The 19,006-nt window shown below is 34.1% G+C and overlaps 1 protein-coding gene across 8 annotated transcripts in view; it reads left to right on the forward strand.

The window, feature by feature from the left end:
* Positions 1-19,006, forward strand: part of LOC124427568 (neuronal acetylcholine receptor subunit alpha-7-like) — a 252,146-nt gene that overhangs the window by 171,583 nt on the left and 61,557 nt on the right. For 6 of the 8 annotated variants that reach the window (XM_046970658.1, XM_046970655.1, XM_046970656.1 and 3 more), the window contains exon 9: positions 11,524-11,610. The exons of the other annotated variants lie outside the window; for them this stretch is intronic. In XM_046970658.1, coding sequence (XP_046826614.1) covers positions 11,524-11,610 — 87 coding nt within the window. The remainder of the gene's footprint in view (positions 1-11,523; positions 11,611-19,006) is intronic. 8 annotated transcript variants of the gene reach the window in all.

Here is a 19,006-nt window from a genome sequence, read left to right on the forward strand (position 1 = left end):
TTTATTTCTAGTAAATCGATATTCAAGAAGATGAACTCTCTCTCTCTCTCTCTCTCTCTCTCTCTCTCTCTCTCTCTCTCTCTCTCTCTTTGTACTTAATATTTTCTTGAAATTTCTTTCGAAAAGATTATAGTCCGAGATCTTTCATAACTTTTCTCTATTTTCTTTGACTTTTATTTCTTTCTTTTATTTTTTTCCCTCGTCCTTTCTTTCTTCATACAGTACGAAAGAAAACGAAAAATTGTTATTACTTAAAAGAAACGATACGACCGAAAACATTGTCGAGAAAGGAAGGTTTTGAACAAAATGGAATGTTCTTTCATTAATCTCAAATGTGTTCGTCGTACGAGGTAAAACTTTTCCGAAGGAGAAAAGCGAATTCATTGGAAATATTCGAAAAGGATCTCTTTTCTCGATGTAAAAGAAAATTACGAAGCTTTACCTTTTTCTGATTTGGTCGGACGTTCTTTACGAGGGTCAATTAAGTTCACAGCAATTTAAATAAACGTCGAATTCGTTCTTATTAGACATAACATCGAATGGTCTCTTATCTAGATAAGTGGATTGATAACCGTCCAAGTTCGCTTAGTTAGTAAAAGAGAAGTTAAGGGATCTCTCACTCTCTCTCTCTTTTTCTCTCAAGGAGATTTCGTTGAAATCAAATTCTATTCCTTACAGGACGAACGTTTTTCTGGTTGGAGAACGAAACTACTGGGGATTTGATCTCACTCGATGTGCAATCCCATATATTCTCATTTTCGACGACTGACCCTTGTCTCGTTCTTCACTGATTCTTCTTCTTCTTCTTCGTCTTCATCTTCGTCTTTAACATTTAATGATATCCTTTCGTCGAAAAGCTTTTCTTCCACTAAAAACTAACTTCCACTCGAATCCATTTTGACTTGTCTATATATATATACACATACAGAGTTATATATATATATATATATATATATATATATATATATATATATAACTCTTTTTATCTTTCTATCTGACAAACTAGACTTTCCTAATTATGATAGATTTATTGTGAATTAGATGAAACGTTTTCTCATTTTCACGATTTTTCGTCTATCTATATCATTTTGATCAAACTGAGAAATTCCCTAGACAATCTCCACAGAATCTCGTTAAGTTCTAACAATTTATCGTTATAACATCACTACAAGATATTTTTCCAATTTTCATCCTTAAAATTAACTTTATAATAATATAACGATTTATTTTATCCCAATGGATACACTTGTATATATGTATATAAATACAATCTACTTTATTTTCATCAAATTTCTTCGTATGAACTTTGATAAAACGAAATGCCATCGTTGTTGTAAGTGATGTACGTTTATCGTTATACTCCTAATATAATAAAATCAAAGATTATTCCTCTTTCGATCGAGTAGGTCTCATCGAATCGCCGACTATCGGATCAAGAACGAACGAGTGCCGGTGACGTTTGTTCGAATCCTCTTGGCTTATCCGATCCCGTATATTCGAACCCCCTATATATATATATATATATATATATATATATATATATATATATATATATATTCTTGAATTATTATTTATGATTATTGAAAAGTATAGTTTGAATTTGATGATACATAAATCTTTAGCGATACTTACATACATAATATATATATATATATATATTTTTTTTTAGCTCTTTTAACATATCTTTGAACAATATCAGTTCAGTTCAAATTTGTATAAATTCAATTGCTTTCTTTTTCACATTATATTAAATAGATAAATAAATGTAAAGGTGGAAATATTTGTAGGCATTCTCTCTCTCTCTCTCTCTCTCTCTCTCTCTCTCTCTCTCTCTCTTCCTCTCTATTTTTGCCCTTTAAGTAGATATACTATTTTTCAAAAGAGTATAATTTTCCATATCGAATTATATTACGAAATTATATATTCCGATGAATGATAATTTAATTAAGGATTTAAACACACGACATATATATCCTCGAGCGCTTCGAGATTTCGCGATAATATTATAAACATTGAATATTCGTCGAAATGAAGAGAGTAAACAGGTTCCACCGTTTGAATTTTATCGTATACTTCATAATAATCTCGTTATCTTAATAATCCTACTACAAAAAACATCGGATTAATTTCGAATGAATTTGCATTGTCCCGTAGGAACGATTTTAAAACTAAAGATCAATTCGTATTTATCATTAAAAAAAAAAAAAAAAAAAGAAAAAAACGATAAATAGAAATCTTATAATACTCGTTATCGCGAGATATAAACGATGGATATTTAAAGGTTTCGTTGTAGGTAAGTACTATAAAGAATTATTTTAAATCTATCTATTGTGACACGATATAAAGTCTAATAGGAATACGTAAACTGTAGAGAAAAATTGGACGGTTGTCAAGGACACCGGTGCATTTGGCGTTACCGTATTGGACGTAGTTTAAACGAGACTTAATATCGATCCTTTAAACTTTACGACTTTCTCTTATCTATCTATCTATTCTTTTTCTTTTTGTCATTCTTTGCGTAGCTTGCTACTTTCTTCTTTTTTTCTTTTTCTTTTTCTTTTTTTTTTTTTTTTTTTACTCTTTTTATACTCCCTCGAGTGATGTTCTCAAATATAAAACGTAAAGAGACATTATTCGTTGAAATGTGTCCGCGTTAAAGAATGTATTCCGTCGCAAGAAAATTATTTTAAATGACTCTCTCTCTCTCCCTCTATCTCTCTCTCTCTCTCTCTCTCTCCCTTTCTTTTTCTTTTATTTCTTCTTTTTTGTTCCTCCTTTTCGGATTATAATCGTCAAAGTCGATGTTCTCAAGATAAGAAGAGAAGGACTCGCTGAGTTTGCTCTTATTAAGAATTCTCACGACGTATTTTTCCTCCGCTTTTTTCTTCTTATTCTTTTACCATGGGTCTTCTTTTCTCTTTCACGTTGTCCTTTTTCTTTTTTCTTTCTTTCATTTTTTGTTTCCTTTTTCCTTTTATTTTTTTCTTTTCTCTCTCTCTCTCTCTCTCTCTCTGTCTCTCTGTCTCTCTGTCTTCCTCGGAGAGTTTCTTTATATCGTGCTTTTGAGCGAGGGAGAAACATCCGGTGTGAAAAAAAAAAAGGTAAACAGCCCCAATGCCAAGAGCACGTTCCTCGTTCCGGAACTTGTTCTTCTTCCGTTCAAATTGCGCCAGGACCGATCGTGCGGCTAACATTCCGCGAGAAACCGACTGCTAAAGTATTGAAACTCCGTTCTCTCGCTTTTTCGACCCTTTTCCCACTTTTATCACGTATTCGAACAGCTATATATATATATATATATATATACATCTTCTATTCTCTCAATTCGACTCTTTTATTCGCCATAAGCGTGCCTCTCTCTATCTCTTTCTCTCTCCCTCTCTCTCTCTCTCTCTCTCTCTCTTTCTCTTACTCTTATTGCCACGGGTCAAGACGAAGCGAAGAGAAGATATAAATTTCACGTGATAATACTGAAAATGTACCATAGTATTTCTCCTTTCCTCCTTCGACAGAGATATCGTAATAAGTTTTTGGTAATAACGATCGAAATGAAAGGAACGAAAAAAGAAAAAGAAGAAAAAAAGAAAGATAAAAAAAAAAAAAAAAAAAAAACCAAAAAGAAAGAAAGAAAGAAATAAAATAAAAAGATAAGAAGAGAGATTATTAAAAGAAAAAGATATACGGTTAGTATCTCTCGAGCATAATTGATAAAATATTTTTGTCGTCCTTGTTATTTTCTTCGTAGATATTTCCTATGTTACTTTAGTTTTCTTTAATACTTAAGGGATATAGACTGTAAAAGTTAGACATGGTCTCTTGGCGGGAAAATTGAAATATTCAAGGTTTGTACGACACGAAGGAGGAGGAAGAGGAGATGGAGGAGAAAGGGGAGAAGCGAGAGAGGGGGGAGAGTTAACCGGGCAAAATAAGTAAGTAGCTGCTTACTACATCGAACGGAAGAAGTCTAAAGCTTCATCCGCATTAGCTGCAATCGAATGATTTTATCCTGATCTTGATTCCTCTCGCTCTTAGAACAGAACCAGGACGACCTTGTTAAGGATTCTAGTAACGTTCTTTCTTATTATCCGCATTCCTTCATGAAATTCCATTCCTCTTTTAGCTTTCGTAAGATGAAACTCTTGGTATCCGGCAATAGATAAATCCAACGTAATTGATTATCGATTGTATCCACGATTTTGTCATTGCATTTCATCGTAATATTATTATTAATAATAGTAATAACAACAACAACAACAAATTTCTTCCTAAGAAATCTAAATATTTGATTTTATTGATTCTCAATTTATCATTGTTCGTTCCAGCTTTGAGTATCGAATATTATTTTCAATCTCTCATTAGAAAGAAAAAGAAATCGATGAACCAATTATCTTTGTCGACACAATAACGACGGTAGTTAGATAGACCTCGTTTGCGAGAGTGAGAAAGAGAGCGAGAGAGAGAGAGAGAGAGAGAGAGAGAGAAATATAGGCTGTTTCCAAAGAAGTTTTTTCAAAAGAGCCGATCGAAAACCACCAGTATCTGTTCGTAACAGTCGCTCCATTTTCCTAGCAACGTTATTCTCTGCCCTTTCCAATTCTCCCTTTTGTCTTTCGTCCTTGACGTATTTACCATTGTTATGACTTCACGTCGTTAGTTCGTCCGACGTCGTTCGGTTAAGTACAACTCTCCCTTCATCATCTTAGCTTTAAGATTTTGCGAATACTATCACGGTTACGTTTAAATGTCTGGTATGTATTTTAATCGCTTTAAAAATTAAAATTCATTTTATATAAAAATCTATAAAAAATTTATACATATATATATATATATATTTTTATATAAATATTTTTTTTTCGAGCTATCTCTTTTTTCTTTCTTTTCTTCTTTTTTCCCTTCTCTATTTTTTATTATCATTAATATCGTCATCGTCATCATTTCGAAATATTTCCCCCACCATCTCCGTTATCATTATTATCGACTTTAAATATTTAACTTTTTCACCTTCGACGATTAATCATCACAGAATAGGAGAGGAGGAGAGGATTAGAGAGAAATTTGGCATCCCTATATTCCATAAAGCGATGAACTTTCTTCCATTTTCTAGTTGAACGTTTGATGCGCTTGAAGTTTCTCTCCGTGTTCTGAGAACACATGGGTACGGATTGACGATGCGCTTCTCAAAACTTCTCCTCTAACTTAAGACTTATTAGAGTTTCTCCACGAGAGAGGGAGAGAGAGAGAGAGAGATCGATATTTTCGGTCGCTGTAATAACATCACCACGAGAACACTGTGATTGATCGGCCCCCAATTATCTCAATTTTGATCTTTACGAAAATTTTACTCACGATTTTGTTAGACCCTTAGAATCAGGATTAAGCCAATTTAAAATAAAAAATCCTATCCAAAGAAGGATAAACTTTTTCGTTAATTATATTGGATAGAATCTTTGAAGTGAACAATACGAGTGAATCGACAAATGATTTTAATCGTTAACGATCAGAAAAATAAGGGAATTTTGTCTTTTTTTTTCTTTTTTAGAATGGGTGGATTTATCTTATTTTTACTTTTTTTTTTTCAATTTTTCTTTAGCTCTTATTTTTCGTACGTGTACGGAATCAAAAATGTCAACCTTAATTCTCTCGAAATAGGATCCTTTAAAGTTTCTTCTTTTCTGATTACGAACGCTATAACGTCTAAATCGTAGCACGTGATACATCATCCTTAACGTCGCACGATATATATATATATATATATATATACACACACACACACATGTATAATACGTTATACAGCCTAAGTGGTGTTTCTTTCAGGAAACTTTTCTTTTTCCCTTTTTTTTTTCTTCTTTTTTTTCTTTTTAACTCGACTGTCGGTCAAACTACGTGCGGAACGTGCTATTCGGAAATATAGACGCTTTAATTTAAAAACATATTGTATTAGAGATAGGAAAAGTTTTAATTGTACTATCTATCCTACTTTTCCATCGAATTTTATTTTTTACGTGGTTCAAATTCAAACATCTGTATTGAAAATATTGAACGATTTCGACGGAAATGGAAATAAAACGTTAAACGTTTCCCCTCTAATCTTTCACTTGTCAAATCGTCCTGACATCTCGATCATTTAATCCCCGTCATATTCTACGATATAGAGTAACTAATCTCTCGTATGTACCCACCTTGTTCACATATACATACATACATACATACATATATAACTTTCCTATCTCTTTTATCACTTATTACGATTAAATCTCTCTAGGCTGTTTACATACTTTTTTTGACTTACATATTTCTTGCCGGAGGAAAAACCTCTTTCGAAGAAATTAAAATTGTCTCGAACTCTTTCTAATTTTCACAAGAAAGAAACAAACAAAGGAAAAAGTAAATAAAACAAAGTCAAAAAAAAAAAAAAACAAAATAAAAAACAAATCTCTATTAATCGTCTTAACGTAGCCCTTAACGTAAATCAATTCAGAACTTTTCTCTTGATAAAAATTAAAATACTGTGAAAGCTGACAGAGGTGTGATAAAAGAAAAAGGAAAAAGAAAAAAAAAAAAGAAATGTAAAAGAAGGAAAAAAAAAAAAGAAAAAGAAGGAAAAATCAAAAAGAAAAAGAGAATAATGAAACCTTAAGCAAGAAAAAGAGTAAAGAGGCTTCTTGCTCGAGAGTCTATGAATGAAATCTCCATAACAACGCGTAAATTCCGAATGGGAAGAGTCGAGTGACAAGAAGAAGGAAGATATTACGAATTTCATTAACCGAATAAATACGGGATAAATACAACGGGCTGTTGTCCATAAGGTATCCAAGCTTGCCAACCTCCAATCCCTCTCTCTCTATCTCTCTCTCTCTCTCTCTCTTTTCTCCTGTAAAGAGAAAAGAAAAAGAAGTAGTATGTGTATTTGATCGAATATTACCATGACAAAGAGGATTGAGTCTGTGTGTCTGTATGTGTGTCAGTATATGTGTATTTCCGTTATATTCACCACCTACGTTTCCACCCTCTTACCCTTCCACTCCAAAGCTCTTCCAACCACTATCACCACCACCTAACCCTGTCTCTCATCCCTCTCTCTCTCTCTCTCTCTCCTTGACACACCTAGCGTACATCGTCTTTCACCTTGGCACGATTAATACGCTCGCGCGTTTCCGAGTAGCTCCCACGACTATGATCCCATTGCCCACTTCTAAATGATCCGTGAAACAAATTGATTTATTACTCTGGCTCTGTATCTGTTTCAGAAATGTGAAATTATATCGAGTGCGAAACGTCTAATTTTTTTGGATTTTTCTTTTCCTCTTCTTTTTTTTCTCTCTCTCTCTCCCTCTTTTTTTTTTTTTTCTTTCATTTTACTTTATATTTTGTTCCTTTACGTTTTCGTTATTTTACATGTGCAGCGAGTAAATTATCAATATATACAATGAATAATAATAATTATTATTATTTAATATTATTATTATTATTATTATTATTATTATTATGACATTTTACGAATTGTATTTATATAAAATTTATAAAAGCGTTCGAGCGTTTGTAATATGTTATAATTTATCGATTGTATTTCGAGTATGATTTTTAATTTATTATTGAAACGATGAATTTATTTAATGTCACGATAGAGTAAAATAATTTTGTTTTATTTCATTATAGATATACATATATTTACATTGAATAGAAATAGAAATTTAATATCGCGTAATCATCACGCGTTATCGTATCACATTTACTATGCTCTGATCTACAGTTTACGGACATACGGTATCTGCTTTATAAGCAAGATTTACGATACGACGTACGCACTATTGCTTGACTAAAGAGAGAGTGAGATTGATCGTACAGGCAATTGAGATTAAGCGATCCTTCGTCAAAGGTACAACGGGTCCATTGAGATTTGTCTATCTGTTTATCTCTCTCTATCTTCCTATCTCTCTCTCTCTCTCTATCTATTTCTCTCTATTTCTCTCCATTTCCATTTCTCTCTCACTCTCTCTATCTCTCTCTCTATCGCTCTCCATCTCTCTCTCTCTCTCTCTCTCTCTCTCTCTCTCTTTTTTTTTAATGGGTTTTTACACATTCACGAGATATCAGAACGTGGGTTTACATTTGATAACGTTACCGAATATCATATTTCCCCATGTAAAAATTCGTTTGAAAAATTTCATATATATATATGTACATACACATACATATATATATATATATATATATCCTTACCAATGGATTCTGTCTCTCTACATACAATGTTATTCAAAGATATATCCTCGTTAAACATATTTCACCCACGAGACGACGGCTTTATTGTGATCCTTTGTATCGGTTGGTTCATTAACTTAATTGCCTCGTTAATATTAGCTTTTGCATTCATGTTCAATCGTACATACATACATACATACATACATACATACATACATTGAAAATCGTTCATATACAAACTTCCTCAGGGTTTATATCCTCTCTTTCTCTTCTTTTTCTCCTCCCCTTCTCTCTCTCTCTCTCTCTCTCTCTCTCTTTTTCGATACAATGAGAAAATTTTAACTAGCGACAATAAAAAATTGAAGCGAACGATGTAATAAGTTATTAATTTTTTCTTTCTTCCTTTCTCCTTTTTGTTTCGTCTTTTTTCTTTTTCGTTTCTCTCTTTCTTTCGTCCCATTCCTCTCTCTCCCCTCTCGTCTCGTGCAAGAGAAAAGAAGAGAAGAGAGAAGGAACGAGAACAACTTTAAATACGAAATTTTTAATATAAATTGCGCATCGTTGGTTTTCATTTCTCGACGCACCAACCGCCTTCCGTTTCATTTATTAATTTTGTAAAATTCTCATTCTCGGCCGAATGAAAAATTTGCCATGCAGCGTAGAGGAAGGATGGAGGGGGGGGGGGTGTAGGTGGATGGGAAAAAAAAAGAAGGGAAAAAAATGATTGCGACGTGAACGATTCGTTCGTTTCCATTTAAAAAAAAAAAGAAAAAAAGTCGAGTAGGATAGAATGACAGAGTTCAAAATACGATGGGGAAAGATTTCGTGACGGAAATGCACAATCGCGTTAAATTTACACGCTCAAAGGGACTGTGCGCGTGCGCATACAGAAAGGATGACTTTACGTTCTTTTGCCAGATTCGTTCGATTTTTTAGGAAGTTTCGAAAAAAAAATTTTCCAAAAATTTGTTACGGATACGTCCGACAAAGAACAAATTTCCATCCTCGATGAGGGGGTTGAAACAAACTCGTGAAAGGATTATGATAGGAGCAGAGAGAGAGAGAGAGAGAGAGAGAGAGAGAGAAAAGAGGAGGGTTGATTTTAAATTGTCCCTGGCGCGTCGCGCTTCTGAATAAAATTAAATTAGCTCGTGTATATCAACGCAGAAATGCGCGGCAGTCGGACATTTGTAAAATGGCCGAGCACCACCCAAATTGCCAGCGTACACGGAAAATTTCATTTTGTACTTTTGGTTAATTCAATGCTGGTCGAGATGCGGGGGGGCGTGGCGTGGCGTGGTGCAATGAGGAAGGGCGAGAGAAGAGGGAGGGTAATATAAAGGAACAATAATTGCTATAGAATTATCGTAAGAGTGAAATTATAAAATTCAAAAGATGATTAATACGCATTAATCGTCCTATCGTCGTTCATCATTGTCATCGTCATCATCGTCATCATCATTGTCATAATCATTCGATCATTTTTTGTTATAAAAAAAAAAAAGAAAAATGGAGAAAATGAAAAGCGTAAGAAAGTCAAAGTCCATTATAAAATATGTGTAATTAATTCTTAATATAAGATTTTATAGCGAAAAGTTTATCGTCCATGGTACGTTTGAAGAACGTTTGAAAGTTAATTGTAAGAAATTAATTGCTCGCTATACATACCTCTCGTATATCTTAAACCCTCGTAAAACATGAGGTAAGTGGTACCTCAGCTGTCCATTAAAACCCTCGATCTTATTTGGCGGTTTGCCACTCTCAAGGCGGATGCAGGTTTGTCGTGGTTACCCTAACCAAAGAAGATACCCGTCGAAATACGACCTCGTACTCTTATCCGGTCGAACGATCGTTCCAGTACTGCACAAAGCCGAAGCTTTAAGCGCATTAGAGCTTAAGGTTTGTTCGAAGATGTGAACACATGCCGTTTGATATCTATCGATCGATCGATCGATCGATCGATTGGTCGATAGGTCAATGGGTCGCTCGGTTGGTCGATCAATTTATTTATTGACGCCCAATAAAAATGTTCTTTCGGTGATTAAAACACCGAAATGGATTATCGAGCTATAAAAAATAAATGAACGATAACGAAGCATTTTCAAACTTCGTCAAAATATAAACGAACGATCTATGAAAAATATCTATATGTTCAAATGAAAATCTTTCTGTTCGTTCGTATTCATATTGAAACTTTATCAACGAAATGGAACGAGCTATGAAAATAATTTAACCTATTGTAAATTCTTTCATTATTATTCGCTTGGAACTACCCCTTTATTTCACGATGTAATCATTTTTTCACTCCCTGTTACACAAGTATCGTTAGCCAAGCTATGTACTTTCTTGTTAAATTATTCGGAAGTTAACTTAGATAAATTTTTAGTAATCAACAGTGGGAATAGTTTCTTTCTCTCTCTCTCTCTCTCTCTCTCTCTCTCTCTTTCTTTTTCCCTAGCTCTCTTACTTCCTAGGGAATGATCACGTTTCTCTTCCAAAAACTATGAGAAAAACGAAGTGCGATCTTTCGAACGAATTTCCGGTACTCGTAGCAAGCTTTTAACGATAGTACTTCTAGAACTCTTATCAAGTGACTCCTTATGAATCCCAAAGCACCAGTTGGAATGAAATTTTCACGCTGGAGATTTCTCGGACGAAGTCGACTAGAGTTTGATGGGGTCATAGGATTTTTCTCTATCTATATATATATATATATATATATATATATATTTTTTTTTTATTTTTTACTTTTTTACGAGCGAATAAAAAAGTTGTTTCCAGAGACCTTAACTACTTTTCCAAAACTAAACGTTTGTTATTAATGATAGTAAGGCATTTTATATCAACGTAAAACGTGAATCGAAGGGAGCACGGCAAAGTTCATAAACTTCTTCAACTTAATCATCCATCTTTCATTAATAGAACGACACGAAGAAAAATTCATCTTTGATCGTTCGTTCGATTGATTTCATCCGTTAAAAATTTTCTTCAATCGATATTTACGAATGCGAAGATCAAGGATCGTTCGTGTTGCATCCCTGTATCTTGAAATATTTGTTTTTCAGAGATATTTATCCCCGAGGAGAACTTTTGATAAAAGGATAGATTAATGGTGGCGAATGGATTTGAAAAGAGAAACGAGAGAAAAGAATGAGAAAAATTAAAAAGGGAAAAGTAAATAAAAGAGGCAAAAATAGAAAAAAAAAAAAACAAAAAAACAAAAAAACAATAAAATAAAAATAAAAATAATAAAAAAATAAAACGAAAAAAGAAAAGGTAATCTTTACGCATGTAAGTACTTTTGTTTTCAACCTGTCTATGCAGGAGTGACCATTCTGCTGTCGCTGACAGTTTTCCTGAACCTCGTGGCAGAAAGCATGCCGACGACCTCGGACGCTGTCCCTTTAATAGGTATCTATAATAATCATCAAATTCATCATGGTCATCGTTTTTCGCATCCTGGCAAGCGTGTTTATTTCAATCAAGTGTTTGTTATACATATATATATGTCTGTACATATTAACGTATCTACATATATTATATTCGTATACCTGTTGCCTGGCCCAAAGTTAATCCAAGTTATCCATAACTCCAATTTAATTACTCGTCTAATAATATTTGAATGAGGGTGTTGGGAGGGGGGGGGGGTGAGGAAGGGAATGAGGATAGGATTTCCAACAAAACAAACGCAAACGAGAGCAAAAAACAAAGCGAAACAAAAGAAAACGAAATAATAGAGAGTAAGGAAAAAAGAGAGAAAAGAAATGAAAAAAAAAAAAAAAAAAAACAATGCGACCGCGCGAAATGTGAAATTCTCGCGAGAGAATTTCTTAACTTTTATACCTTTCGATATATCGATCGATAGTCGGACGTGATGTTTTTATAACTGTGTACTTACCTGTACGTACGTACATGGAGAATTCGTGGGGTAAGAAAAAGTTGGGGCCGTTCAGGGGTAGTTTGAATTTGAACAACCTGATTTCTTCCACTCTCCCGACGATTGCTCTAACCATTAAGCTATTTCTTTTTTTTTTCTTTTTTTTTTTTTTTGGACTGACCCCTTTGGTCAATCTCACGACGAATGTCTAATTATATGAAATTTGAAGTCTTCCATTTCATATATACAAAGGTATATCTGTATATACCTTAACTTATCGTAGAAACGAGACGATGAGGAAAAAGGTGGAAGTCGTTTAATGCGATCGATTAATCGTCGCTTTCACTCGTCGTTTCATCTTCATAAGAACTTTGATGAAAATGAAAATCGTAAGATCGAAAAAGTCGGATTATCCTCAACGTCGTTGGCTTCTACGGCGAGGCAATCGACCGTGTTTAAATTCTCGTAAGAGGAACCGAGAAGCTCGAAAACGAGTGGAATCGATTTGACGACGTTTACGAGAGATAGATAGATAGATAGATATATAGATAGATAGATAGATAGAGAGAGAGAGAGAGAGAGAGAGAGAGAGAGAGATGAAACGAATCAAAAAATACGTCATCAGAATAATTCACGATGTTAGATAGAGCCTTAATTCGAAAGGAGAAAAATGAAGAGAAAAAACTAGGGACTTCATGTGAGACAATTTGGAACAGTTGAAAAAGAAAATCTCTGAGCGAGAGCGAGAGCGAGAGAGAGAGAAAGAGAGAGAAAGAAAAAAAAGGAAATTTCTTCATCAGTTCGATCGGAAAGTTGAAACAAAGATACGAGCGAGGAAAGGGGGAGAGATCGTGGAAAATGGTGAAAAGTCGAGTTTCACCGAAACTCGTAGCTATTCGTTTGATCCTACCGAATCGACTCGAATGTCCCACGAAATCACTCGATAGACGAGAAATTGCAAAGACTTTTTTCGGTGAGTCACGATTATATCCGCTCCCTTTTACCCTTTCATTCATACGAAAAAATCTATTTGGTCGAAGGGAAAAGCGAGTAAAACTATTGTGTCCTGACTGATAAATATTCTTTCTTTCTCTCTCTTTTTCTCTTTCTTTCCAACCCTCTATCTAATTTCTCTCTCTCTCTCTCTCTCTCTCTCTCTCTCTTTCTCTCTCTCTCTTTTCCTTTTTTTTCATTTTTTTATTTCCTTTCCAAGTAAATCGTCAATATCCCTTTTGTCCGTGATTATTGTCGTAGAAAAACAGAATATAAAATGGATCGTTCGAACAACATTTTAATTTCGAAGGTACGAATCTTGTTGCCTCATGCCTGACATAACTCCACACAAACTTATATTACACTCTTCTCTTAAAAAAAAAAAGAAAGAAAGAAAGTAAAAGCAGCCCCATTTGTCTTGCAATTGTTAGAGTATTTTTCTTAGGGATATGCAGAAAAATAGTCACATAATTGTTGAACAGTTGCACGGTTTTGTACCTCTTTGTGTCTTTCCTATACATGATCACTAATCACATTTTTTAAATAACACACACGATCGATGAAATTTACGGTATATATATATACATATGCACTACAAATTATTATAGCGTATATATATATATAATATATACACTATTAATTATTTCTCGATCGATGTTCGCTGCAGCTAAAAGAAAAAAGAAAAAAAAGAGAAAAAAACAAGAAAAAAACGTAGTTTTCCGAACCTCTTACACATTTCAAAAATCAAAAAAAAATAAAAAAAGAGAGTTCTCTCCCGTAGCGATAAATATTAGATCGTTAATGTTATTGTGTTAAGTTTCCACAGTAAAATATAGTTCCCGTAACCTCTCACGCTCTGTCCCTCTACCAGACCCTATCATCCCATGTTCGCTATACGCCACACGTTGTGCGTTATGCATCATGGAAAGTTTCGTTGTAAATTTTGAGTTTGGAATTTGGTGGTGGTCACACCGCGTAAATTCGTCGGCACCGATGCTATGCGAAAGCCCGACGTGTCACATTGTTTCAACGAGATAACAAAACTAACGATCTAATCGTTTTAATTAAATCGGTTATACGACGATTAACTTTCTTCATTACGACGTATAAAACAATACATTAATATTAAAGATATCTTTCATTCTTAAATTAATAATCCATAATATCTGAGATTTCGATAATTCAGATAATTCATTATGAAATATGAACTTTTTCGTAGTAATACATAATTTTTATATAAGATATATACATATATACGTAGATATAATTTACGTTCAGCCGAATTTAATACTCGTCGATTTTAGAATGAATTTATTATTAGTTGTTATTGTCTCGACGCTTTACGAAGACTACCAAAGATAAATAGATAGATAGAGATGGAGAGAGAGAGAGAGAGAGAGAGAGAGAGAGAGAGAAGGAGATAGAGAGACATAGAGGTCGTAATTTCTCGTGGATAAACAATTAATGAGAAGTGAATTGTAAACATGTTTTATACGTTCGTTTAGGTTATGGTAGAGTAATAACAAATGATATCAATCATAACACACACGTATCTGATATTAATCAACGAAGAGATAAGAAAGATATTTTGGGAAAGAGAATTGATGAAAATTATGGATATAGAAGATCGGATGGGGCGGGGGGCGGGGAGTGAGAGAGAAGGATAGAAATTTGGCACTCAAGGATTGTTACGTTGTTACGTTAGTAGTTAGAGAAACGTGCGAGAGAAGAGATAAAATCGATCGACCTACGCTTGTAACTGTCGATTCGAGATTTCAATTAATCTCGATTTACTCCCAATCTTCGTTTGGTCGTTTCAGCAGATGAGCTTCGTTGGAGTAGCTACGATTCAAGTTAACGGGATGATTTCTCTCTTTTCTATGTCTCTCTTCCTTCTTCTCCTCTGTATCTCCTCTCCCCCCCCCATTTTTCTCTTTCTCCCTCTCTCTCTCTCTCTCTCTCATTCTTTCCGTTCCAATCGATGGTTCGTACGAATCGTGAAAATCACATACACACACACAGACACACACACACACGTATATTTCGGATAACGGTGACATTTTTCGTACGTGATAATTCATTCGGCCAAATTCAATTTCATTTTGCCGTAGCACTTATTCGCGGACGCTATAAACTCCTCCTCTCTCGGATAACCATACTATTTTAACGAGGAATTCGATAATCGAAAAAAAGAATGAAAAGAAAAAAAATAAAAGAAAAAGAAGGAGAATAAGTAGAAGAAGAAGAACGAGTTATCTCATCTCTCTCTCTCTCTCTCTCTCTCTCTCTCGTGCACGCGCGTTTTAATTTGATACTCGTTTTACTCGTTCAAACATCAGGTCTAATCATTTCATTTTTATCGAACAAAACGAATGCATTTAATTGATATCTCGTTCGATCATTCTCAAATAGAAAAAGAGATTCGTATCTAGGAATAAAAGATGTAACGAAAAACTATTCGTTGAGTAACGAAGTCGGGGAAAAACATGAAGAGGATCCATTCCACGTAGTCGTCATGGAAAACCGAGCTATGGCAAAAAACTGAACGAGAGAAAAAAGAAACAGTAAGAGAGAGAGAGAGAGGGGGTAAAGTTTACTGCATGCTCCGAATGCAACGCACATTTCCGAGTTACGCGAGAAGATGTCGGAGAAAGTTTAATTAAACCGCGAGTACTGCTCGTCTTATTTCGTCGCTTTCCTATCTCTCTTAATGCATAACAAGAAGAATGAGAGATATCTGTCGTTGTGAGAAGAAGAAGAAAAAGAGAGAGAGAGAGAGAGAGAGAGAGAGAGGGAAAGAGAGAGGGAATAAAAAATAATATATATACATATATACATATATATATATATATATATATATATATATATATATCTTCATTTGTATTCATAAGTATATTCGTTTCATCTGTAGAAAAAAAAAAAAAGAAAAAAAGAAATGCGTGGGAGAGAAAGAAAATTTTATTTCTTTTTTTCTTTCTCTCTCTCTCCCTCTCTTTTATTTTTCTTGAATTTTCGTTTCTCATTTTTCTATTGGATAGAAAAAGTCATAGAGAAGGTTCAGAGGACACGTTTCTATCTCGAAAATTGCACTCGAAGCATCTTCCCTTTTTCTCTCCTCTCTCTCTCTCTCTCTCTCTCTCTCTCTCTCTCTCTCTCTCTCTCTCTCTCTCTCTCTCTCTCTTTTTCCATTTCTATATCCCCTTAGCTAGATTTTCCTCGAGAATTTCCTCTTTCTCGTAGCAATTAGCGCCGTCGCAGCTGACTCAAGAGCAAATGGAATTCTAATGGCTGATTAGCGATCGCTTTGATATCCCCCGAACGTTTTGAATTCCTCTTTTGATTAAAAGTCGGCCTCTCGTATCTTCGAATTATACGATAACAGAGAATGCTCGTAAATTTGAACAATTTGAGCATGATGGATTCGTTTGAACGATTCAGGCTCTTAAATATCTGTCTAAGATTCTATTCTATTAATACGTCTTTATAAATCGTTATTGATTGCATTCGATGTAGATAAATCATTATATTGATTTCTGTTTATTTTGAGTAAACTAATGATGTATATATTTGTTAACGTTAAACACGAATTAGTCTTCTTTGAACTTAATCTCTTATATATATATATATATTATGTGTGTGTCTGTGTCTGTGTGTGTGTGTGTGTGTATGTGTGTGTCACATAAATCTTTGATATCAATCATTCTGATCGTCAAGGACTACTGTACAACTAGGAAACATCTAGTTGGGCTTATCCTTTGACATCAGGCATAAGCGTTAAATCGAAAACGATATTCTACACAAAGGGCTACAATCGACATAACGTAACGCCATCAAGGTCGTTTGAATAGAAACACCAATGAAAGGAGTGGGCGGGGGTACCAAGAGAGGTGTCCAACCAAGCCAATAGCCAACGTTCGTTGGATCGAGAGCCCTACCATCGATTTTCCCCAGTTTCTTGTTCTGGTCATTGGCTCTTTGTACACCCTTCCTTTGATTCTCATGCATTCACTTCCTCGTTTTGAATAATCATGCGGCGTGTACTAATGTCCGACACGATTGATGTTTCCTTTCAGACGATTTCACTCTTTCGCCTCTTTGTTCTTTTCATTATTTTTCTTTTTGTTCTTTTTTCCGCGCCCCCTTCCCCTTTTCTTTTCTCCTTTCTTTTGTTTTCTTTTCTCTTTCTTTTTCCCTTTTTAGATTGTCTCAAAGCTTCGATTTTATTTTTCTCTTTGTGAACGTTACTTCGAAATTAAATTTATTAATGATCTTATACGTTAGTAAAAAAATTGGTAGTCTATACACGTACGAGTATCATCGTCCTGGAAAATTGAAAATTGAAAATTGAAAATCGAATTTTACACGGTGCTAAGATCGAAAAGTTGAAAAATACTTTTGTAGGGTGACCTATTTTCTTTTTTCGCAGCATGTACATTTTCTCTTCCATCTTTACGACACCATGTCGTCATCATCATCGTCGTCGTCGTCTTCGTTGTCGTTGCTGTCGTCGTTGTCGTTGTCGTTGTCGTCTTTCTTACGATCCATCCTTGGAAGGAATACGCCTTCGGATATTTTCTCGAAGAACATGGAACGTGGAAAATCGTTTTCGAAATACATAACCGAGATTTTTGTGAATACACGATTTATCTACGTAAAAGTCGAACGAGAGATATGTAACATGAATGGTTTCCATCGAATTCAAAATTCGATTCGCAAGAAAAAAAAAAAAAAAAAAAAAGGAAAAGAAAACAGAAATAAAAAAGGGAAACATTTTCCAAGAGATGTGCCTTAGGAAAAAGTCTTTGCTCCGCGATAATTTTCATCATTTTCATTTATTTTGTCCATTTTTGGGTATACGAAATTGTTTACTATTGACTTTGGCGAAAAAGATGATATAAGTTATGCGTTTTAACAAAAATGTCGAAAATACCGTATATATGTATCAATGGTGAATTAAAAGTTTCTCTCTCAAAAAATCACAATCGAAAAGTTCCTACGTTAAGTTTCCGTACTTACGTTTCATAAGCTTATCTCAAAGTTTGTTTCCTTTTTTCTTTCTTGAGCGAGCCTAGAATGAAGTAAGACAACCCATACGCTGGCGTAAGCCATCTCGCTTTTAAGTTTTCTATAAAAATAATAGTACCTACTCGTCATTAAAGTTCTCTTTTATTTTCGCGTATGTAAGTACTTACTTACTTATATACATACATAGATACATACATACAATCCGTAGAGCGTATTTTTCTTATCTCCCTCGACAATTTTTCTATCTCTTTTGCAGCTTTTTATATTGTCTGTTTCCCTTTTTCTTTTTCTTCTTCTTTTCCTTTTCTATTTCCCAAACGCCCCGAAGAGTTTCTTAACGCGGTGGTAATTCTCACGTATCTTACCATATATTAAGATTCAAATATTTTTGTCTTCATCTTAAAAGGAATCAAAATGTCTTGGATAGGTGGATTGGTAGGTAGGTAGGTACTATGAAACTATCGTTTTTATTTTTCACGAAAGGCACATAGATTTTTCAATTTCATTTTGGATATTGAATCTACCGAATGAGATTGTACGTTGGGGAGAAAAAAGAAAAAAAAGAAAAAAAAAAAAAAGAAGAACATAGGATCATTTATTCGACACTCGATTCGATAAAAACACATTGTAAAATAGTTAACGAGATTTGATTCAAAAGTTCAAAATCAAATTTGAACCATCGACCATTTCGTTTTAATTCTAGAACGATAGAATGGAATGTTGGATAAAAAGCTAGGTGCAAATCGATTGATTGAAAAAGAGGGGAAAAGGAGAAATAGAAGAAGAAGAAGAAGAAGAAGAAGTAGAAAAGTTTTCTCAACAAAATTTTGATTAACTCTGGGAGAATAATTTTTTTATTATTCGATCTCTCCTATTCGATATCAAAATCGCTTTGAAATTTATTCCAATAGA

Source organism: Vespa crabro, chromosome 10, assembly GCF_910589235.1.
Source record: "Vespa crabro chromosome 10, iyVesCrab1.2, whole genome shotgun sequence".
Lineage (NCBI taxonomy): Eukaryota > Metazoa > Arthropoda > Insecta > Hymenoptera > Vespidae > Vespa > Vespa crabro.